Source organism: Cyrtonyx montezumae, unplaced genomic scaffold, assembly GCF_038088225.1.
Source record: "Cyrtonyx montezumae isolate F1298 unplaced genomic scaffold, pur_monq_1.0 scaffold_2, whole genome shotgun sequence".
NCBI lineage: Eukaryota > Metazoa > Chordata > Aves > Galliformes > Odontophoridae > Cyrtonyx > Cyrtonyx montezumae.
Genome location: NW_027071936.1, coordinates 51080145 through 51103948, shown reverse-complemented (window position 1 = coordinate 51103948; position 23804 = coordinate 51080145). Strand labels below are relative to the sequence as shown.

General features: G+C 33.5%; 1 protein-coding gene across 3 annotated transcripts in view; it reads left to right on the top strand.

Annotated features, from left to right (window-relative positions):
* TBC1D19 (TBC1 domain family member 19) overlaps positions 1–23804 on the top strand; it is a 45043-nt gene that overhangs the window by 10180 nt on the left and 11059 nt on the right. For 2 of the 3 annotated variants that reach the window (XM_065735711.1, XM_065735712.1), the window contains 9 exons: positions 2747–2821; positions 3908–3971; positions 4854–4900; positions 7915–8025; positions 8844–8916; positions 9618–9656; positions 12846–12958; positions 20976–21050; positions 21560–21622. In XM_065735711.1, coding sequence (XP_065591783.1) covers positions 2747–2821; positions 3908–3971; positions 4854–4900; positions 7915–8025; positions 8844–8916; positions 9618–9656; positions 12846–12958; positions 20976–21050; positions 21560–21622 — 660 coding nt within the window. Of the gene's footprint in view, positions 1–2743; positions 2822–3851; positions 3972–4853; positions 4901–7914; positions 8026–8843; positions 8917–9617; positions 9657–12845; positions 12959–20975; positions 21051–21559; positions 21623–23804 lie in introns of those variants that run through there. The other variant, XM_065735713.1, reaches the window with a different exon arrangement.

Here is a 23804-nt window from a genome sequence, read left to right as displayed (position 1 = left end):
TTGAGGCACCATCCCTAGCGCTGTTCAAGAAGCGTTTAGATGAGGTGCTAAAGGACTTAATTTAGTAGTTGGGTAGAGATAGTGATAGGAGGATGGTTGGACTAGATGATCTTATAGGTCCTTTCCAACCTTATGAACTTATGAACTTATGAACTTATAAGATGCCATTTCCATTGTTATGAGTTCACTGGCATTTTCTTTATCCTTTTCTATCTTAATTAGTTTTGTTCTACTTCAGAATTCTGAAAAGCATATTATTTTGATATCACTTATTGGAATGACTTTGAATGAATTGCTAATTAAAACTATATTTGCATTTTTCTGTGACTGATATTAAAGTGGTCACGATTAACACTTTTTCTTCTCAAATTGGTTGTTTTCTGAGTTTTACCTGGTGGACTTCGGTAGTCTTAAGTTTATGTACTGTATTCTTTTCATTATATCAAGATAAAAACAAATTTCTAGGAAATGTTAGAACATTAATAGCAATGAGTAGTAGTGCTATAAATCAGTCATTTGCTTGTGGCATTGTTCATTGTAAAGTACTCCAATTAATATTTACATTTTTTAATATTAACTTAAATGTGCTGTGTATTTTCTAATTGTGTGTGCTGTGACTGGAGAGCTATTCCTGCAATTGAGTTAAGGTACATCATTAGGTTCAGCTTCTTCATTCTGTCTTTGATTAGGTATTTCCTAAACAGAGGCTCTTTTTCATTTGTTTTGTTTCTTGGAAATTGACGCATATAATACCTAAAATCTCTCTTAAAACCATCAGATTATTTCACACTCTGTTCTCTGTATTAATTGGTCTGGTTACAGTTTGAGGGGCTTAGGTCACCTTCTCCCACCTTGCTAAGCAGCAGAATTATTACTTACGCATATTAATGCAAACTAGATGTTATTATGAAACTCTGGGATTAAAAATGGAAGACGTTGTTAATTTGCTTTATTGCCCAGCAGGCACTGTTGTGAGTTGAAAATTTCTTAAATCTATTAGACTTCTTTATTTTGATGTCTGCATTTTGATCTGGTGAAATGATGCGATCCTTATCATCTCTTTAGTTCTCTCTTAGTTCACTAGGAAAGCTTTTGCTTGATTTAGGAGAGTTTCTGTGAACAGCAACATAGAAATGAACTATAGAATGTAAAGATATAAGAACAAAAAAAGCTAAAGATAAGAATAAGATGCTGAGGGCAAAGAAATGTTAGGAATTGTTTCTGACACCTCCTGTAAAACTTTATACTGATTGTGTTCTATTTTGATCTTACAAAGCTGGTGACAAGCTAAACACTATAGGGTACTAACAAGCTACACCTTCAATGCAGTAACCCTACCAATATCTGGTTGGGCAGTTGACTGTTACCAAGAGTATCAGCCTGCATTGCTCTTTGGAATGAGCTGTTGCTCAGTCTTGTAGAGCTGTCTCACTCCTCTGTGGGATTTTTTTTTTGCATTTTTTATAACTTTGCATATCATATTTTTTAAACTTGGGTCTTTATACTGGCACTTAATATTTTTTTTTAGCTGTTACTAACACCTCTGTATTCCTTCCTTCCATTTGCACATATGGTTTAGTAGTCTTGATGTTCTTTCTCTCTTCTCGTTTCTTCCAGCAACAAAACCACCATCTTCAGCAAAATAGAGTACTGTAAAAGTTATATTCCTCCATGAGAGAATGAGAAGTTTTGTGTCATGCTATTGTGTAGTTGTGTCATTTGGAATGCGTTTGGGTACAGTAATACAATGACATAACTAATATTATACAGAATATTATAAAAATTACTATAATCATGAGAATATTTGTTAGAGTCAATATTCAACCTGTTTTGTTTATAGAAGAGGTGAAGGGATGACTTGAAAAAAAGGTTTTTTTTGAAAAAAGTTATTGATAAATGGTAACTATTGTGTTAGATAGATGAAGTCATAAGACTGTGTAAATGGAAGCTAAAATGAAGCAATTATATGCATGATGTAATATTTTATTTTATTTTTTTGTGAGTGCATTTGAACTTCTGCCCTTCCCTTCATTTGCTTCCTGTCTAATAAACTGCAGTCCATTTTGTACAGCAATTTGAAGAGCTTAAATGGTTAAATGGTATCTAACTGTTGTAAAATTTGTGCCTACAGCTAATTACAAATAATAAATAGGGTTAAATGAAATTAACAGGAGTCCTTACTTTCATTTGGTTGAAGCTTGACTCATCATCTGCAGAAAACAAAATTAAACATAAAACCCACCAGTGCAGCTGTAATACTGGAAGCAAAATCTGAAGTCAGTTGACTAGGAAGTCAGTACTAGTTGGTGTTAATTCCAGGGGAATTATCCACATATCAGGCCACATAGGTGAGCATGAAGTCTAATGCAATGGTCAGAAGAATCTGAGTTTTCTTTAAGCTGTCCATTTGTTCTTGTGGAATTTGTTAGTTCTTGATCTTCAAGGAAGCTTGAGCATTAGGCATATATCAAGAATTGGAGACTGTGAAATGTATGCTTTTTTAGAGATCTGAAATTTGAGGAATTCACTTTTCTAGTTCTTTATTGAGGTGTAGATGATGAAGTCTATTTCCTCTGTTGTTTCTGTTTAAGGAACCATGTAAACTTTCCTTTATGCTTTTGCAAGTGTCAGTGATTCTTGTTATCCCTTCTTTATGTATGACTTCAGAAAGCTGCTTATTCTCAGGCAAGGCAAAGTTGAAGAAAAAATAAATTTTACATAATTTATTTTTTCTTCTGCATTTCAGGGAAGCTGGGAGAAGCGAATTCTAAAAAGTCTAAATAGTATGTGCACAGAACTCAGTATCCCACTAGCACAGAAGGTAACGTATTACAAACTATTGTTGCCAAACTGATGTATTTTTTCCTTGAAATTAAGCCTGGTCTTGCATTTTTTTGTAGTGTTCATTTTACACTTGGCTATCAAGAGCTACAAGTCCGCTCTCCAAAATATTTTAATACAGAATAATTCTCAGAGATAATGACTGTATGCTTGAGCTGAACTTAATAAAAGATGGAATTTTCTAAGATCTTTCTCTGCTGTAACAGGAATTAGCCTCTTAAGAGAGAAATATGTGGGAGAGCAAATTGCTGACAGAATGCTCTTGTGTGCAGACTCAGCTGTATAAACTTACATAGCCTATACATAATATGGATGTATTTTGTTTGCTGGATCATATCTGCCCAACCTGCTGGTTGGTTGTTTTTTCCCCTCTTTTTTTTTTTTTAATGATTTTCATAAAAACATAGTTTTATTACTTATATACTTCAACTATATTGTATCTTTTATATGTGGCTCAAAACAATTCCTCTTCACTCAGTGGGACCCAGGTAAATAAATTTGACACCCTTGCAACTGGTACTTAGGAGAGAAAAATACTGGCACATAATTACTGGTTCTCTTTGGCAATCATTCTGCATTTTTTTTCTTTATTCATTTAGCAGCATTAATTTTAAAAATAGTATCATTAGAATGTTTAATTCTTAATTTATTTTCCTGTTAGAATATGTAGAATTTTTGATACAGAATGTAGTTCTTCTCTACATCATCACTGATAAAAGTGCACTTGATTTTGTTTTTCATGACTGTGCCATAGACGGGAATTTGAGGACAAAGTCCAGCAGCTCCAGCTCTAGCTCAGTAATATGAATCTGACCACCAAATAGCTTAAAATTTGTTCATAAACCCATAAAACTTTCTAATTTCCACCTTTCCTTTTTTTTTCCCCTTTGAACTGGAACCTGGGGCTTTCTACAGTTTTTAGCTTGGGATTAGTTTTTAGTGAAGTTAGTTTATATCGCTAGTGCAGCCTGCTTTTAAAAGTGTAATATTCACTTACATATTTGAAATAGGCATGCTTTTACTCATCCTGTTAAAAAAGAAGAGTTTCTTTCTTGGTGACTTTCAGAGGCCTGCCAGTGAGCAGAAAGAACTGCTTAATAAATGGAATGAAATGGGAACTGATGAACCAGGTGAGATCAACTAAATTCATGTGCATTATATTTTTGTACATTAAAAAGTCAAATATGCATTATTAATCACCCAGAGATAAACATAATCAATTCAAGGTAAAAGTAATGTGTCTTTTTTTCTAATTTATTATTTTTAACTGTGCGTGTTTACTTTATTGTAATTTCGTTTCAAGTTACTGTGCTAATTTTGAATCAGCCCTGGTTGGTTATGGTATAATACATTTGATTCCAATGGTTTAGAGATTTATGCAGCGAAGACATGGCTCATTTTAGTGTAAAATCAGGCTAATAGAAAGAAAATATTTAGAACTATTGATAATTAAGCTCAGACATTTTGTTAACAAAAGATAAAAGTAACACTTGCACAGAATAGTCATCATTTGGGAGAGAAAGGCTAACCACAGTTAATTCACATGCAGGTTCCTCAGAAGAAATTATTTTGCAAAGGTAATATGTTATAGCTCATGGAGGGAGTACTACCTACACAATAACAAATACATTGCTGATGACTAGTTCTACTTTTTGGTTTACTATAGCAAATTTCATTCAATAATCTATGGTGTTTAAAAATATATTTTAAGAATATCATACCACTTTTAGCTCTGAAAATGGTTCAATCTAAAAACTTGACGTGAAATCAGCAAGAAGTTTTCTATGACTAATGTTCACTTAAATACTTTAGATTTAGAAAGCCAAGACACTGCTAGCATAATCATGGAGAATATGTAGTAGTTTTAAGCGTGGTAATTGGGATGATGATGTTATTTTAATCTTAATTGTAAGATGTTATTGAATTTGCTAGATTGTGCTACATGTTTGGGAAAATAGTGTGTTTTCCATCTCTTTTGATTTTAAGATACCATAATTGAAATCTTATTTCAGATCTAAGTCTCTTCAGACCTGTTTATGCACCGAAAGATTTTCTTGAGGTAAGTATTCATGAAACAACTCAACAATTGAATCGCGTCCATTAGTTTTTTTTATGTGAGGTGGAAAAAGTGTTTAAGTCTCAGACAAGTAAGCAGTACAATTTGCTGTTATTTTAAAATAGCCCAATTCGTATGATAGAGATGATTGTCCATTGAATGATTCAATAGAAAGCTTATAAACAATATTTGCAGTATCTTAAGTTTTTATTTTCTGAGTGATTGTCCGTACACAGATTTACACTGAGACTGAGTACTAGTACTGTAGACTAAGTACTGCTAGTGCCAGGGTCCTGGAACAGTCTGTGAGGTCAACCCACACAAATCCTTTGCACTTGTGGATAACATTTGCAAGCCTTTCTCTACTACAAGGTCCTTCTCTCAATCATATCAGCTTTTGCACTTTTTCCAGGTCGTTTATCTTTTTAAGAAGACAGTATCTGATTGAACCATTAGTTAAGTTTAATATATTTTATGAGAGTGGCTCTAAAGGCACATGGACACTTGTTTGTAAACTTGCTGTATGGATAGGACTGAAAAAGTGAATTTTCTTATTGCCAATGGGCCTTTAAGAATCCTAAATTATATTAGAGCATTGAACTGTTAAGGTAACTTCTTACATTATCCAGCACTTGCAGAAGTGGGAGAGATTTATATTCTTAAACCTTTTAACTGCTCCAGTTCTAGATTAAAAGCAAGAGTAGATAGACAAATGATGAACAATAGTCTCTCAAAAAAGGATGAGCTGTGTTGACATTAACAGGTTGCAGTGCAGTGGAAGTGCATTTGTAGAGTGGAAGAGCTGGTGCAGCATTCACAGTGTGGATTTTTAGGGGTTTTACTTCAGCTAAATTCCAGTCTGATCTCTTCATCTACCTGCCAGTCAGTGACCAGAGTGCACCAAATGTGCTCAGTGTACATCTTAGTTGAGACAGCTCTGTGATGTTAACCAAGGACAGTAGTTGGGAAAGACCCAGAGATTCTCTGTAATGTCTCACTCTTGTTCTGAGATAAGCTGGCCATGTAGGTACATCTATAACAGGAGCTCCTACCTTTATCAGATAGCTAGACAAAGCACTTAACCTGCAGAAGCTATGATGATTCTGTAGCGATTAATACATTTCTAATATGTTTGCACTGATATTTCAGACAATTTGGCACTTAAACCAAGAGAAAATGGACACATTTTATTTTTCCAGGTATTATTTACAAAACAAAATGCTATTCTCTTCTTTTGTTAACTATAATTTTAAATAATATTTGTGATGACCTTCTATTTCTCCAAAGAATAATCTGCTTGAAGCTAACATTTCCTCTGAAAGCAATTCCCCAACTTATTCCATAATTAATTATAAATGTTACATTGCGATACATTAAGCTGCTTGACTAGTTGGTGTTTGAAATTTTAGGTCATCTAGGATTGTGAAAAATCAAAGATTAAATAGAAATATTTGGAGTTGAGAGGCTTTGCAAATGCAGTACAAAAAAAAAAGAGATTACATGATTGTCAAGGCTTTAAAGTCAGAAATGACAGTACTACTCATCATTTTGCATGGTTCAAGCACAGAATGTCCTAATAAAACAGAACACTACCAGCTATGCTTAGAATAGGAATGGCCAACAGGGCAATAAGATTGCAGTCATCAGCAGTGCTTAATGGCGACACACTAGGAGGTTTGGAATTGAAATAAGATTGAAAATAAAATTTACAAATATCCTTCCAGTTATACAGGAACCACATCATCAAGAACATGACTGAGTAGATTTTTAGAGTTGAGATCATCTCATTTACAGAATAAAATTTAGAGGTCTAGAATTTTCATATCAATCTAGATCAGTCAGAGTTAATGTATTTTAGTGTTTGAAATGAAATGATTCATTTTAAGTTTAGTGGAATATCTTTTGTAGTGGTAGAGAAGACTGCACTTGTGCCTGAAGGCTGAATTGTTTCATGCTTATCAACTGTGATTACATTCCTGAATCCTACAATAAACTTCATATTCGTTTTATTATGATCCTGAAGAACTCCTCTTTTAGAGTTACTGATGTCTGAAATTTTTAACTAAACGAATTTTAATTTATTCTGTTTTCCATCACTGTACTAAAAGTCAAGTTGTGCATTTAATCTTGATTCTGTAAACAAATCCATCTTCATTTTAGGCTTATCCAGTGACCTTTGGGGTCTTCTTTTCTTTTTTTTACTGTTTTCTTTCTAGAATTTTTAGTCTATTTCATTAATCTATTAATTTCCAAGTGTGATAGTGAGTTTCCATGGTTTTAGAATATTTAAAAGACTGGGAATTGTAGAGATAGAATGTTGCAGAATTTCATAAAAGCTGGAAGTTTACATTAGAAGGAATCTTTGCGAACTTAACATTATAATATTAAAGCATATACACATATAATAAGAGGATATGTCAGATTAAATTCCTTTATATGTTTCAGGTACCTACCTTGACATGGAGTTCTTTTAAATTTTATCCTTACTTTAGATTTTTCATTTTGTAAAAAAAAAAAAAAAATCTCAAAACGACAAAAGTATTTGCAGGTTTTGTTATTTAGTAAGAAAATATTGTACTAGCAAATTGTGTATCGTTTTGATTAAACACTACACAGGATTGCCAGTGTAAGAGCATGAATAAAAATTATTCCAGAAAATCAGTAATGCTGTAGAATATCCCAGGTACTGCAGCCATCAGAAAGCTTTGAGAAAGAAGCTAATTTTAGTGAGGATGCTAGTATGTAGCCAGCTTTTAATCTCATATATCAAAAATGCTTTCTGCTTTTATATTTCAGAATTTGAGATTACTTTTTGAAGTTGAATATGTTTGTTTCCTGAAAAAATTGGCTTATTTTTTTTTGTTTTGAAAACGTAGTTTGATAATTTGGGCCTGTACATATGGTAGTTGCAGGAAGTGGCTTTATGTTTGCAATACTGATGTTGAGAACAGTTCTCAACAGTTCTGAAAGCAAATTTCCAAATATGTGCGAGGAATGACAGAGCTAATGTTTTTAAGGTACTGATGAATCTTCGAAACCCGAATTATGAAAATGGAGAACAACCTAGCTTCAGAAATCATCTGGGACTAATTCAGGTTCCTCTAAAAGTTAAAGATATTCCAGAATTGGTAAGTATATTCTTTCTTAACTGTGATACTGTGTAAAAATCATTTTACCTATATGATAATATATAAAAATTGAAGTAAGTTTTTCCTTTTGAAAATGAAAATTAATATGAACATACAGTGGGCCACTAGTTAAAACGCAACATAGAGAAGCTTTATGAAAATACATATTTATTAACAAAGAAAACAATGTTAAATTGTCAGTTAGTTGGGAAATTTTCATTTTGTGCCATGCAACTGTTGATTCATGCTAAATGTGTGCTCATGCGTGCTTTTGTAACTTTTTTTTATGAAAGAAAACTCTAAATACATAATTAGTCTTAATCTTTCATTTTTATTCGAGTTGCACAAGATCAGTTAACCTGACAATCAGTTTCTGATTTTCTTCTTAAATTAATTCTAAATCTTGTTATAATTTCAGACTGTAAATGCAAGGAATTGCTCGAATACGGGTCTTAACCCTGGATGATAGGAAAGTTATTCTTAACACCCCACTGATTAGGCTTGTCAGGATTTTTTGCCAGTAGAAAAACTTGCATGAGGGTTGAGAAACAGCTTGGAATTATAGTTTGTTAACATAATATTTTATTTTCCACTTTATTAGATCCTGGAATAGCTCATTGTCAACTTGAAAACTGAAATTAAAGATTGATGTGAGATTCTTCTATTTTTAAAGACCTGAACTCTTATTTCACTTAGATGCATTTAAAATAAATATGTTTTATGTTGAAAATATTTATATGTAGACTTTCAGAAGAAATCTTGTGATGTAGGGAATTAAACTCTGCTGATTTCCTTTTTATGATTGTATTTCTTTTCAGAAGGAAAACTTCAGTGAACTGGACTTAAACGTTGGACAGCTGGGTATTGATGATTCAGCACAAGTGCCTCCTGGTTAGTTAATACTGTGCTTCGCTCATTTAATTAGAACATTAATGCGTAGAATACTATGCAATTGTAAAATAATCTGTGTGTTTATTTCACAAGAAACCATAAATTTTTGTTCTGTAGCTAGGATTGTAGCAATTTTCTTGGTAAAATACAGCCAGTAGAAGACAACATTTCAAATACACAGGAGTTAGATTTGAAGAAGGTATAAAGTCGTCAGCTTTAGCTTATTTCAGGTATTTGAACACAAGAGGACAAAATTGCCCATCTCAACAAATGTGAAAAATGCAGACAAATCAAATCAACCCTATAGTGTGACACTACTACCGTATAGAAATATATACAAATATCTTGTTATTTTTCCTCATATGCAATTATACCTGTACAACCAAGTCTTAAATGGTGTTTGCATACAAAAATGAAAAACACAATATTATGAAGTTATTTTTCTTTTAAAATTGAAATTGACCTAGTCAGAAGTCTTAGTTATTGCAGTACAGTGCTCCTTTTGTATTTTTATCTCTCAGACCAGAAGTTCTTTAGTATTATTCCTTGAAAAGGAACATCGATGCTGATGCAGTTTTATTTTTAGTGACATCACATTCAGTTGGTTTTTACTGCTAGAGATGTATAGAAAAAATATATATTGTACCAGTTGTTTTTTCTTTCTTATATTTACAGTTCATCTTTATCTCTTTATTTTCTAGAGTTCTTTGAAAATGAGCACGTGTGTATTGGACAAAAAGGTAGGCATCTATTTCTGTCTGTAAAATAAAAGAAACCTAACTAGTTACAGATACATTTAGTAATTTTGTATCTCATAGGCCTTTGGAATTTTAACGAGTTAGGCAGACTAGAACAAAACATAGTCAATAATAACATTGTAATTTAGACAAGGATGGAAAAGGAAGCATGGCAGTCTACCAGTAGCTATCGGATAAATAGTTCCACAGATATTTCATTAAAATTAAATAGGAAGCATAGGCATGCAGCTTTTTGGTTATAACTTAGGTCACTGCTGAATTTCATTTTAAAATCAAAAGATTCTGGACTCTTTCCCCTGCATACACAGTTCTCATTAATGTAATGGGTTTTATGCGTGTGTGTCAGAACGGAATTTTAATGGTTGCTAAGTATTGCAATACTTAACCACCATGTATACACCTTTTTTTCTGAAAATGTTCAGGAGTTTCCTTGAAGGATGAGAAATGATCTGAAAAGGAATGAACATTTCTTAGTTCAGGTCTGCTTATAAGAGCATCCATACAAGGAATGTTTGAAATCCATCACTGTCCACTAGTTACTGTCTCTTGTGATTCTTGTTAAACATTATCAAACAAAAAAGGGGATTGATGCAATTCCAAAAGTCCTCCATCCCCTTGTGTTGTTTAACTAAACAGTCAATGATTTTTCTTTCTTCTCTTTTTGTGGTTCTCCTTTTGTCCATTGTTCTCTGTTCCAAGTGCAACCCGTTAGGGTACAGTCCACCTTCCTCTTCAGAATAATGAAGGTTGAAAAAACCTCCAAAATCATTTAGTCCAACCATCCACCTACAACCAATATTTCCCACTAATAAACCATGTCCCTTAGTGCAACATCTAAATGCTCCTTGAATGCCTCCAGAGACAGTGACTCAACCACTTCCCTGGGCAGCCCATTCGAGCACCTGACCGCTGTTTTGGAGAAGAAGTATTTCACGATGTCCAACCTGAACCTCCCCTGACCCAGCTTGAGACCATTCCCTCTAGTCCAGTCAATAGTTACATGGGAGGAGAGGCCAAGCTCCTCCTCACCACAGTCTCCTTTCAGGTAGCTGAAGAGAGCTCTCCTGTGAGCCTTTTCTTCTCCAGTCTAAACAATCCCAGTTCTTTTCTGTTCTGTCCCAGAATATTCTCCACTCAAGCTTACTGAAATGTAAATCCTCACGTAATGTAATTTTTAATGCTCGTCTCTTGTCTGTGTAGTGCAGGCTCAATTACACGGTCTGTCTTAGCTTTTTGTATGTGCAAAGACACAGAATCATAGAATCGTAGAATGGTTGAAAAGGACCCTAAAGATCATCTAGTTTCAAACCCCCTGCCAGGGGCAGGGTTGCCAACCACTAGAGCAGGCTGCCCAGAGCCACATCTAGCCTTGCCTTGAATGCCTGCAGGGATGGGGCATCCACAACCTCCCTGGGCAACCTGTTCCAGTGCATCACCACCCTCTGAGTGAAAAACTTCCTTCTAACATCTAAGCTAAATCTCCCCTGCTTCAGTTTAAAACCATTCCTCCTTCTTGTATCACTATCCTGTAAACTGAAGTCTTGACCATGAATATTTTATTTCATTTGAGGAATTCCTTTTCATGCTCTGTTGGATGTTGTTTATGATCTTGCCTGTCACAGATGCATTGATTTTCTTTTACATAAAACATTTCCTAGTCTGAGGAGCTGGTTTTATTGTATTTTAATTTGTGATTCCATTATTGTATTGAAGAACTCGTATATAAAAAAGCTATTTTTTCATACTTTTTGTCTCAGTAAAAAAAAGGTAAGGTGAACACTCATAGGCACTGAGATGAATCACAGTCTTTTCTGAAGTTTTGTGGGAATTGCAGGAATGTATTTTCTTTTTTGATCTTTTGGGGAAGAACACAACACACAACATCTGTGTTAGTGCTCTGCAGGTTAAACAAAAAATTGGCAGACCAGTCTACTCAGTACTTGAAAAGAGAGGAATCAGTTCAGTAGGTTTGTGAATCTGATCTCATCTGACCTTCCATTACAAGACTGATATGGTGAATATAACATATTTAACAACAGTTAAATTTAGAAAAGTGAGTTGTTTTTGAGAGACTGGTAAAAAACTGGAGGATACGGATTTGGAAGCTCCTCACTACCAGAACAATACTGATCTGTTGGCAGTTAAGTTTTTTGGTATTACAATCTATCTACATCTTAGTTTTTTAATCACAGACTAGCAGTCAAGCTGAAAAATCCAAAATAAATCTGAGTTTCATAAATTCCTCAATTAAATTGGTATTTTCCATCTTGAAATTATTTACATTATGGTTCACAGTACTTTCCAAAATACCCAAATACTTCACAAAAGTCAATCAGCTCACAGAAATATTCTTCCAAACCCATCTCTAGACAGTTAACATAAAAATAGGGGAGATAGAAAACCAGAGTAAATGGCAATCTCATATTTGATATAAGATATCACTCATATAGGAGTATTCTGTATGTATGGCTATGTGTGACTGCTTGTTTCACTTGTTGTCAGCCTAGAAGCTGTAACTAGGCTCAAGTTAAGACAATGAAGTGCTATTCTACCACGAATGGCAGGATGTCAGTTATTTTCTTTCCCAAGGAGACACTTCAAAACTGCATTGTGGAAACCAGATTTTTTAGATATTTTCTCTTTATTTAATGTTTATAACATGGTTAACTAGACTGTACACCCTGTTCCTGAATACTCATGTTACATATTTATAGGGCTAAACTGCACTTAAACTATTAGTCAGATAGGTCAGGGACTAACCTTACTCTCTTGCTTTCTTTGTTACCTGCACGTATGTGTTTTATTTGTCAAATAAATGTTTGAATTCTCTCCATATAACAAACATCACCTAAAATAAATGTTTCCAAACAATTGCTTGCACAGAAAACTGTAATAAACTACGTAAGCAGAAAAAAGGAAGTCATTATATTTCAATGAAATATAATGTTTCTTTATACTACGGTATTGTCTTCCTTTTGTATTTTTGTTTGTGTATCCCGGACTAATGTCCATTTCAAATACATAGAAATGTTACAGAACTCATGTTATTTTTTGTATAAATTCAATTTTCATTACTTAATAAAAATAATTAAAAAAGAAAGAACTTGACAGTCTGATAAAATTTGGAATTCTTAAAGTACAGTTATTTATTACTTGCTTCACTTTTTACAGTTTTAGCAGAACAAGATAGTGCTGCAGCTCAACAGTATGTTCGTCAGGGATGTCCAACAGCACTCCGAGCTGATCTGTGGGCCCTCATTCTGAATGTTTCTAATCAGCCAGAGGTAAGGAGCAGAGCAAGAGCAAAATGTGAATGTGTATATGCAAGCACATTTTTTAGCCATCTTTTTCAAGAATAGAAATGTTCTACTGAGTCTTCACACTAACTGATACACATTCCTTTCAGAAACCTCAGTGCTGTGGTGAAGTCTTTTAGGCTCTTCTCTAGGTATATAAGCAAAATACTATGGAACAGGTTATTCATTTGATCTAGCTAGCTTCTGAGCTTTTCCTTAATGGTGCTGACTTTTTTTAAAAGGGGATAAGAAAGAAGTATTATAAAGAAGACTGAAACTCTGAAGTTTTATAAAAAGAAAACGTATGCCTTTTTCTTGTCTGTTAGAACCAATCATAATCTGCATATGCATCTCTTGTAAATTGCTTTACATTTGTGGATTCATTCATGCCTGTTTTTGTAGTAGCACTTTTTCTTAGTACTTTGAGTTTTACTCAAGTCCTCAAGAATGAAATCTGCTGCAGTATTAGAAGACAATCGGTATATCTAGTGTGTTCATACTGTAGGAAGTTAAATCCTTATTTAAGTCATGGCAGAATTGTGAATATTTTGATAGAATATTTTGATTTCAATTAAAGTAACACGCAGAGTTTAAATTTTAGCTATAAATGTGACAATTTTACTGTATTTCATGTTCTTTGAAGATGTAGTCACTTTCTTATAACATGTGGCTGGTAACTAGAGTATAATGATAAGACCATATCCTTAAAAATAAACCTGATTTTTGTTCACTGACAATTTAGTTAGCAAGTATTCATGCAAAAACAAGTCTTCATTAAAATTGTATGACCTGGAATTGGAATTACTTAGTTTATGCTTTTTTGAAAAACTAGAGTTGGCTTTTTTCTCTAGGATATAAAGATCAAATCTTCTGTAGAAAAAAGAGTTGTTGAAATAATAATAAAATATTGTAAATTTTAATGGAGATACTTAACACAAGATTCAAGTTCTAAAGTTTAAGTTGGTCTAATAATTTAATAGAAGTCTTCCTCTTTAAGGGAGCAGGAGTGTTATTCTTGTGAAATTAATGTTGTCAGTTACACTGCATCTCTTTGTATTCTGCTAAGTTTTATGGGCTCTAAGAGCATCTTTATCTTGCTACATTAAGTGAATAGTTGAATAAAAAAAACACCAGTATTTTGTTTTGATGACTGAAAGTCAATAGAATAATAATAATAATAAAAAGATAAAATATTTCATTTCATATTCCTGTAAAGCATGAGCTAGTACGGAAATAGATTTACCAAAATCTAGTTCCTGAAACTGATGTGGACATTTCTCAACAGCCCTTTTTCCTTTTAAAGGGGAACAAGATATATTTGTCCATTAATGTATTTGTCAAGAATACTGTTATGTCTTTAGAAGTTAACTCTATTTTATAGTAGTTTTGAATGTGTGTTTATAGTATGCATGAAGTGTGAATATTTTAGATATTGTTAAAGGTTAGCCTCTGCTGTGAGAGTATTAACTCTGTTTACCATTAAGTAAGCCAGGGAGCAGTGCATTTGCTGTTTTATCACATCTGCTCATGTATGTATTTTTACTTGTAGTAAATAGCAAGACATCTCCAACTTCATGCATGTGGATGTTCATGTGAGCACAGCTAACATACTCTCACTAACATCATATTTGTGATAACTTCCTACATGCTCAGCAACTTAATATGTACATAGTATTCAGAGATTGAGTGCAGTAGACATTCTCCTTCAGGTGATATTCTACAGGGCTCATAGGCTTGAGAATGATCTTATTTGTCTATATGTAGGCAGTTACTGGTGAGACAATGTTTTGTGGTGCAGCTAAGGTAATGTCAAGTGGCTAGGGAGTGTTAACAGTAACCTCAAGAAAAAGTGGTAAGTGAGGATGGATGAAATGATGTAGAACTGCAAGTCTGTCAACAGCTTGAAATTGTTGAAATTAGGAACTGGAAAACAGAAAAAAAAAAAAATCACCCACTTCCTTCCACATAGAACAGAAATGATTGAAAATGTAGAAAGATACACTGTACTGGGGAAAATCTACCAAAGCTCTGTGTAACTGTATACAAATACTTGTATGGTATGCTAAGCTGAAATTTTAAAATGTAACAGAACCTTTTAGCTCATTTTCCAAGGCTATTTCTGCATAATGTAGCATAGTGTTTGCTATCCTGGGCTGTAAGTTCTAATTGCTTTATGGATTTTGAGTTCTACAAAAAAAAATACCTTGAAGCAATAGGCTTTCTGACAGAGACCTAGAAGAATGCTTGTAGGCAGGTGGGATAGCACATGAGTTACTGTAGCTGTGTTATAAGTTGAATGTCCATAGCTCATTCTATGCTTTGTTAGGGTTTCACAATATAACTATTGCCAGAGCATTAACTGAGACCTTCTTGCATGTACTGCTTCATTTTTTGCAAAATATAGCAAAGCAGTTTTCAGACACCTGGAGCTGTTTTTTTTTCAGTCTGCTATGTTTTATATAGGCTTTATTGGTTTATCTAATGCTTTTTCTCCACTCTACCTCTTGTGCATTGTTTCTCTGCTAGAGTTGAATTGTATGGTTGCATGGGTTTCTTACTGTAATATTTTTGATCTGCAGTTTAGGATCTATTACATTCATAGATATGTGCATCCATAACTCAAAAGAATCATGATTTCCTTCTTTTAATCTAAAAAGTTACAAGTGTTTGGTATGATATAGCCATTGTGTGTGCTAGCATCAAATATTGTTGTTTGGGAAAAATTATTCAATAAAGCTCAGCCTCTGTATAAAATTAGTACACAGCCAAGTAAGGAACGATACTGGCAATCTAGCATCATAATCAGCAACTGTAAGTTCTACATGCAGTTATTTAGACTTTTTTAACACACTGCCAAGCAATGAATTGTTTACTAGTTTTTATTTGTAATGGTACATTTTAGAGAAGCTGTTTAAAAGAGCATTTTTTATGGTTGATCAGTCAAACATTTTAAAGCCAAGTAGTGTCACAGTTAATAGTCTGTGCAGACAGTCCAATTTGCTGTGTGAGTGTGTATGTATGTATTATCTTATGACCTCAGATCACACAGTCACAGGTTTTCCTGTGGGACATCTTTCTCATTCATTGCACCAAACAAATGGCACACAGTTACTAAGAATCTGTTAAATCCTCCTTTTTCCTTTTTTTCTTTTTTTGTTGCCCTGTTCATCCACTCCATTCACATTTGAACAGTGCTTAGAAAGCATCTTTTTTCTAATTATTTCATATGGGTTTTTTTCTTTCTTTCTACAGTTTTGAGTTAACAGGTTGAAAATTCTGACAAGTCTAGCACAACAAAATTAGGAATACTTTATGCAGCTTTTACTGAGTGTAACTTTCTAGGTTCAAAAACATAATGACAAGTTAGGTGCTAAGTTTGTAATAGGGCATTATGTAACAATATGTAATATCAGTGGAGTTCCTCAGCTAAGGATTGGTATCAGATTCCCACTCAGAGCTCTCCTCTCAAATGGCAGAGAACCCAGTAGCACCATGGTCACTGTGACTAAGGATGTCTTTCACGTTTCACAGGTGTCTGCTGTAAGGAAAACAAGCTTTGGATCATAACCCAAACAGTTCTTCAACTCATTATGATGCCATAAGAGTTTCATGCAAAACTGCATTGAAATTGGTCTTGTAAACTTGTGATATGAGCACTGTACAGCATCTTTTATGAATCCTTTTCAAAGCAAACATAAAATACAATTTAGTAGCTTGCTAGTTCAGATCCTCACATCACTTTCCTCTCACACTTCCAAACAGCTTTTTACAATTATTTGAGGCAGTTTTGGAGAATTAAAAAGAAGGAAATGATAACAAAAAAACTTTAGGTTATTAGAATCTCTTTCTCAAATTACAGTAAATGAGTGGTTGCTTCTTCAAGTACTGTTTGGGCATGAGTTTCGTTGTGCCATTATAGTAGGAGTATTACACTGTAGGCTTCCCTCATTTTCAGGATGCTTCTGCACCACTGCTGGGAGGGAAGCCAAGTTGTTAGTTTTCTCTTTAAAAGAAGAGATTGCCTTTGACTCTCTGCTTAATGAGACAGAATGTGGCTGTTCTGAATACTTTCCATCCAAGTTCAGTAGCATTCTAAAACTTGGTTATTTACAAGCCATTACCAGTAATGAAGGGCAGATCCAAACTTTGTCATCAATCTGGGATGTATCCCACAGTAGGGAATGCTGAGGAAAAAAATATTCTTTACAGAGCTTGGTTTAGATTGTCTTTCTGGGGCAAAATAGCCAGAAAAGCATTTTCAATGGACATTCGTTCTCAAGCATAGAATTTTATGTTCTTCCAGTTCCTTGCTTTTTTATGAGCCTAGAATACCCAGAGATGGAAAATATATCTTTTCCTGAATGAACAGGGACAGTTTTAAAAAAAAAAAAAAAAAAAAAAAACAGCAGCAGTTTTACAAAACATGCTCCAGCTAATTTCTGTTCATGAGCACATTCAGTGGAATCCTCTATAGTATTAATTTCCTTTCTCTTTCAAAATGTAGTGGATAAGTAGGCAGATAATATATGGATTTTGTTGCACTCCTTACTGATAACGCATGAAAAATTGTCAACTGTATTTTGGGCATTATGTTGTCTCTAAATATTCTGCAGTTCAAATGCTAATGTGATATAATTTAGCTAGTTATTCAGTAAAATAAACTGTGGCTGTATCTGTTCTGTGCTTGTTGGTTGGATTTTATTTTATATAAACTTGCAGTCGTACTTCATAGAGTAATATTTTAAGATATCTTAACATTACAAAATGGAAAGCTGAGACCATTCCTTAAATTGCTACAAACAAAGCCTCAAGTGTATGTGGTGTATATATGTAGATAGTTAATTTTCAATTTGGAAATATTTTTCAGTCTTTTCTAAAATAATTGAACAATTTGATTCTTCTGATATACTTTCATATTTGAATGCCAGGTTTTGCTTTTATTCTTCTGATGTTATCTTGACATGCATCTGAGCTCTGATTGTGATTGAAATTGCTTCTAACCTTCACTTGCAGTGTCAGTTCAGGTGGATTTAGCATTCAGTCTGGTTTTGATGTCTGTTCTTTCTGCTGTGTTTATGTAAGATTTCCTGGGAAACTGACAGATCCATCTGATATCACTAAATTAACTCTTCTCAATGCATTCAATGAGAAGTTTGTTTATAATGTTTTCCTTCAGTAATAAACCATGGAAAAAAACAAAGCCTTGTGCTATACAAACAACTCCTAAATGATGAAGTTGTTAATGTTCTCTGCTGCTGCTTCTGTTTTCTAAACAATATATTATTGTTTTGGCTTTCAGAGTTGTGGTAGCAGAATTTAGTTTGTTCAAGTAAAATGCAGAGACTTAGGACTGCATTTGACTTACATTAAGTAACTGACATGGAAATTTATTGTGTTTTTTAAAATGTTTTCTGTTAACTATGCCTGAGAACATTGTAAAGACTAAAAGTAATGTAGACTCACAATAACTATTTAATGCAACCTGATCTTTTTGGCTTTCAAGTCTGGTTAAATGTAAGCAATTTAAATACACTGCATTAGTTACATATACATAGCAATTTAAGAGCTTGAATTGGCATATGAGCATTAATTCATGAAGCTTCGAAGTTCTATGACTAGCACAAAAACACTATTATCTCTGTTGCACAAATGGGCAGACAAAACAAAGAAGTTAATAGATAAATCTGAAAAATGATGAGTGAAACATTTTTTTAAATGGGAATTTGGAAGTAAAAACATCACTGATTTGCTGTTGAACTTTGAGGGCAGTAACTTCAGGTGCTTTTCCTATTGACTTTACAGTTCTCTGAAGATGTAAACTCTCTGTTCTAGGGTGATTTTATAATCTGCAAAATTAGATGCTACTGAAGCATGATTTGTATTATCTTAAGCTAGTTAAATTGCAAGGGGTTAGTGACTATAAAGAGAACACAGAGTAATGGCTCAAGATGTGATATTTGTACTATATGTATAAAATATCCTTAGAGTTCTGATTCTGAGCTTGACCAAAACTTCCTCAGCAAGAAAGGGGAGCTCTGTTAATCGGAGTTTTACAAGCTATGATTTCCTGTTGAACAGAAGCCTTTCGGTTCTTGAAGACACTCAAAGTGCACCTTTTTTGAGGGTTTACCTGTGGATTGCCAGCATATGAAGTAACACTGTTCTTAACAGAGTGGCTTCCTTTTTCTCACTGGTATCCTGAGCTGCCTAACTCTTGTGATGTTTAAGCAGCCAGTGTGCCTTAGAACAAGCAATTTATGCTTTAATGAATCCTACTCTAAACAGCTGGCCCATAATTACGTGGGAGTCTAAGGACAATCAAGAAGAAATTTATGCAACTTCTTGTGATGAACCGTCTAGGACAGCTCTCTTTTAAGGAACGTGTAGCTCAGAGAGATTATTTTTGGTGAAAATTATAGATGAAGAACCGCTGATCCTAATTCATTGTCTACTACTGTCATGGTTTTTTGAGTGATTATTTGTAAATAAGTTAAACTTTTTGTGTCTCATTTTTTGGCCTGTAAAAAATGAGATCATAAGGCTTCTGTTGGACTGCAGGCTGTGTGCTATGCAAACTGTCTTACTGTTTTTTGCCTACGTAGAGTAACAGAAGACTTCATTCTAATGTTGAAATGTTCTATTTGGACTTCATTCCAGTGTTGGAAGTGATCTTCAGGAGCTTCAGAGCTCATCACCTTGCTGCCTTGACAGTGTATTTTGGAATCTAGTTGGATGATTAGATTTTAAAGAAAAGTTGACTCACTAAAGAAAAGTTGACAGATGAGAGAGTAAACCTCTCTCGTCTTCTTGCCATTCTGTCTTACTATTTTCTCAAAGTTAAAACTATTCTTTTTTTTTCATGTGTATTTGAGAAATTAGCTAGATGTTCCTTAAACGATTTGAATGCTGTCTTGAAATAGTTAATTGGGCAATGTGCTGAGCATGGAAAAAAAGTTGTTTTTTTTTTTGCTAGCCCCTTCTGTCATAATATGTACAGCTATTGAAGAGAAGAGAAAAAAAAAAAACAGAAAAACTTCACAGATTATTTTTTCAACAGTTCTGCACTTATATAGACTGCCGTATTGATGCTTTAAATTTTTAACCTGAATATTAGAGTAGTGATCTGTAGCATTTACAAAGTGTGCTGCATTCATACTGCTAGTTGTTTATATTCAGTAAATATTTGTCACCCTTTGTAAAGAATTAATGTACTATTTAGGCTTCTTTTCTTTTTTCCTCCTCATTCCCTGTGGTAATTACTAGTACTTAAGGAATAATGCATTTGTCCTCATTTCAAATTATGTTTAGTAATGTATTAATTCCAATAACTTTCTATGTGTATGCTGTTCACCACTTACCAGGTTTTGATCAACACAAAAAACAGTTGTGATGTTCCTTAACCTTTTCTGTACTTCATTCTCTTCCTTTATAATGTATGCAGTGAGCAAGTAATTGAAGTTTTTTAAAGAAGTCTGAGTTATTTGTAATTTTCACAATATGTTTGATGTATTTAATCATTTAATCTTTCCTTGAGTTTTAGAAATGTAGAGATTCATATTAGATTAATATAAAATATTAGCACCAGCTCGCTAATGCTAGAAGATATGACAGAACACTTTAATGGAGAGATGCATAAAAATAGAGGTTAAAGACTAAAAAATTATCACAGTGATTTTAAGTATTGAAGCTGCTTTGACGGTATAGCAACCCAAAAGTTGGAAGCTGAGAATCTTTGGTTTGAATTAGTTCCTTCATTCTCATTCTATTAATTATGAAATATATGGATAAACTTAAAGGGGAGTTCACTTTTAAGTCTCAAATATATGCCTCATTTCTGTAAATGTAAGCAGTGATAGAATGCTTTCTAAATTATGTAGTGGGACTTTGAGTTTAAAATATGCTTTTAATTTTTCCTTTCTTATTATTATTAAAAATCATCTTTCTTAGTTTAAACATAAATCAGAGTTTTGTCTCAGACGGATGATTATAATATTTTCAATTTTAGGATATCTTGTATTATGAGCAGCTTAAGTCAAATGTGATTCAGCATGACCTTTTAGTGGACAGCCTGATTTACAAAGTAAGTAATTCATGCAACAGTGACCAAGTGCTTTATTAAGTCATCACAGCAGTATCTTATTGGTGGCTGTTTTTTTGTTTGCTTTCTTTTTTTTTAACAAAGAAAATGTTACAAAGTTTTATTGTAAGAAGTGTCAGAATAATTGGAGTGAATTTATTGTTGTAAACTCTCCTTGTTCCTGAAGTGGCTCTTGTGTAAGACATTTGCTTAAACTGTTGAAGAAACAGTCGTAGAGAAAATGGTAACTTCATTTTGAGGAATAAATGATTTCTGAAGTAAGACGGCACCAGGGCCCAAATGATTTCATTTCAAGTTTCAATTCTAAATACTTTAATAATCCACTTTATAATGCAAAACCATGATATTAAGTATGGAGTGTATGCTTAACTGTAAGCTTGTTTGTGATTAAGTGGTGAAACAGTGTCTTCTACCACTGTGTTAAGTTTGGCTTCTGTGAAAGTCTGAAAAAATGTCTTTCACCTTCAAACTGCTTTGTGTTTTTATTTCAGGATGTAAAGCTAACGGCAAGCAATGATGACTACTATTTTGTATTTGAGGATTATTTATATCAGGTAGGTAACTTAATTTTTCATTAGATAATTAATTCGTTAGATATTGCTGTGGCAGAATCTAATGAGACCCTCAACAGATATGTGCTTGCTGTGTCATGTATAGCGTCCTTTCAGAGCCATTACTTTCTTCTAGAAACTGAAGGACCCTCAATCATTCTTCCAATACAAAAAATATGAAGTCAGCTATATTCTTCTTCTTTGTAGCTTTGTAATAATACAAATGATTAACAGGAGCTATGGCATGCAGAGAAATTAAAATTTGAGAATTATATTCAGATTTCTAGTTTAAAAACAAAAGTTATGTTTTACAGCTCTCACAGTGATATACTGCAATAAGCATAGAAAATATTTTATTGGCATAATTTTCAAACTGGAGACTTTGGTTCTGCTTAAGGTAATGATATGCACGGTTACTTCTAAGCTTCTCTGCTTTCCAAAGCTGTCACTAGCAATATGAAATGCAGCTAATTTATACAGAATTATCTTCATTGCTGTCTGTCAGAAGGAAATTACATTTATGAATTTCCTAATGTGTACTTGATTGCAGTGTCAACATACATATCATGCAGCAAACTTCACGTTCCCATGGTTCTATCAGTTTAATTGGTCACACTTGTTAGGTTAAACTTGCTTAATTTTTTCGTTTAGAACTAAGTGAAACTGAGTTTTTCTATGATGGTTGTGTGTAAAACTGCTAGTAATCTGGAGAACTAATAAAAGTGAAAGCTATCCTTAATGTTGTTTAGCTCATATGAGTTAAAAAAAAGTGGATTACTATTTAAATATGCTATTCAATCATGTCTACATATGATATTTTTAACGTAGTGATTGTTTAAACATTAACATTTAAAATTACATCCTCAAAAAATATATTCTGCTTAAAGCAGTTACAAAATTAACATCTGCATCTGATTTTTTTTAATGGATTACAATTAAAAAAAAATACTTCCACAATGACAACTCGGCATTGACTTTATCATATCCAATAGTTTATCAAACATTTCTGTACTTAAAAAGGGATTGTGTCATTATTTCTTACAGCAGCAGCATTTCTGTGAATGAGAAAAATAATGCAGAAATTGACAAATTGGTTCATTACTGATTTTGTGTCAGATGTTCTATTTTAGTTCTCGAATCTTACATCATACGTGATGAATATGTTCAGAGAGCCTCACCCAGCTCTCTGGGGTACACTCCAGTGTACTTGGAACTTGGGTTTGGATTGGAGTCTACCTCTTGTAAAGTTACATGATCTTAATTTAAAGACTTCCAGATTCTGTCACTGGGTGCTGTATTCCCCCCCCTAGTGGGTGAGAGTGACCTCAAATAAGGTTACATTCTTTCCCCTATGAGAGGACACAATTTATGTCCCTTCTAGATAAGTTCCTCTGTCTCTCACCTCAGTTAACATACACAGAGAATTACATTTGCCTGTGTATTGTTATTGTCAGTTGTATTTTGGCAGCTGTGAAAATGATTGTGTATTGCACAAAAATAATATTTAGCTTAAACTGCTCAAGATAAAGAAACTATTTATTTTTTGAAAGATGCTTGTTTCTGAGGAGTAATTTTGAGATTCATAGGAGGGAAATTTTTCAAATATGACGTGCTTTAAAAAAAATAAAAGTGGTAATCAGTTGTCACAGTTTTACATGCTTCCTTTTGATAAATGCATCTAGTAAATGTTCCCAGTAGTTTGTTGAAGGAAAACTTGATTTATTTTACTTGTTAAAAACTCTGTAGTAAAACACCGTATAAACCATCTCCACATCTTACACCTCTGCTACAGTTCAAAGAAAAAACTGTTGAAAGCTGCAAGAACGAGTTTAGTTGTCTGCGAATTGTAGCTTGTTTTACTTCTGCCCTCTTGTGTTCGTTCTGGATAGTGCAATCTCTCCATGCATGAAAACAGAACATTTTAAAGTAAAATAATTACTGTATTTTTTTCAACTGTTTATAGGATGAGATACTTTATTGTCTGTTTTCTAGGAAAGCTTTTATATTTAATTTTTTACTCAACTGCTATGAATAGTAATTGTTCCTTTATGTAAGCAATGAAAAATACAGACGTATTTTGTAGAATACAGTATGCATTTCAGAACTTAAGGATGTGAGATAAATATTCTCACTTGCTTTTTTTGGAAAGTACTGAACGGTGCAAGCATTCTGCAAAGCTTATGGG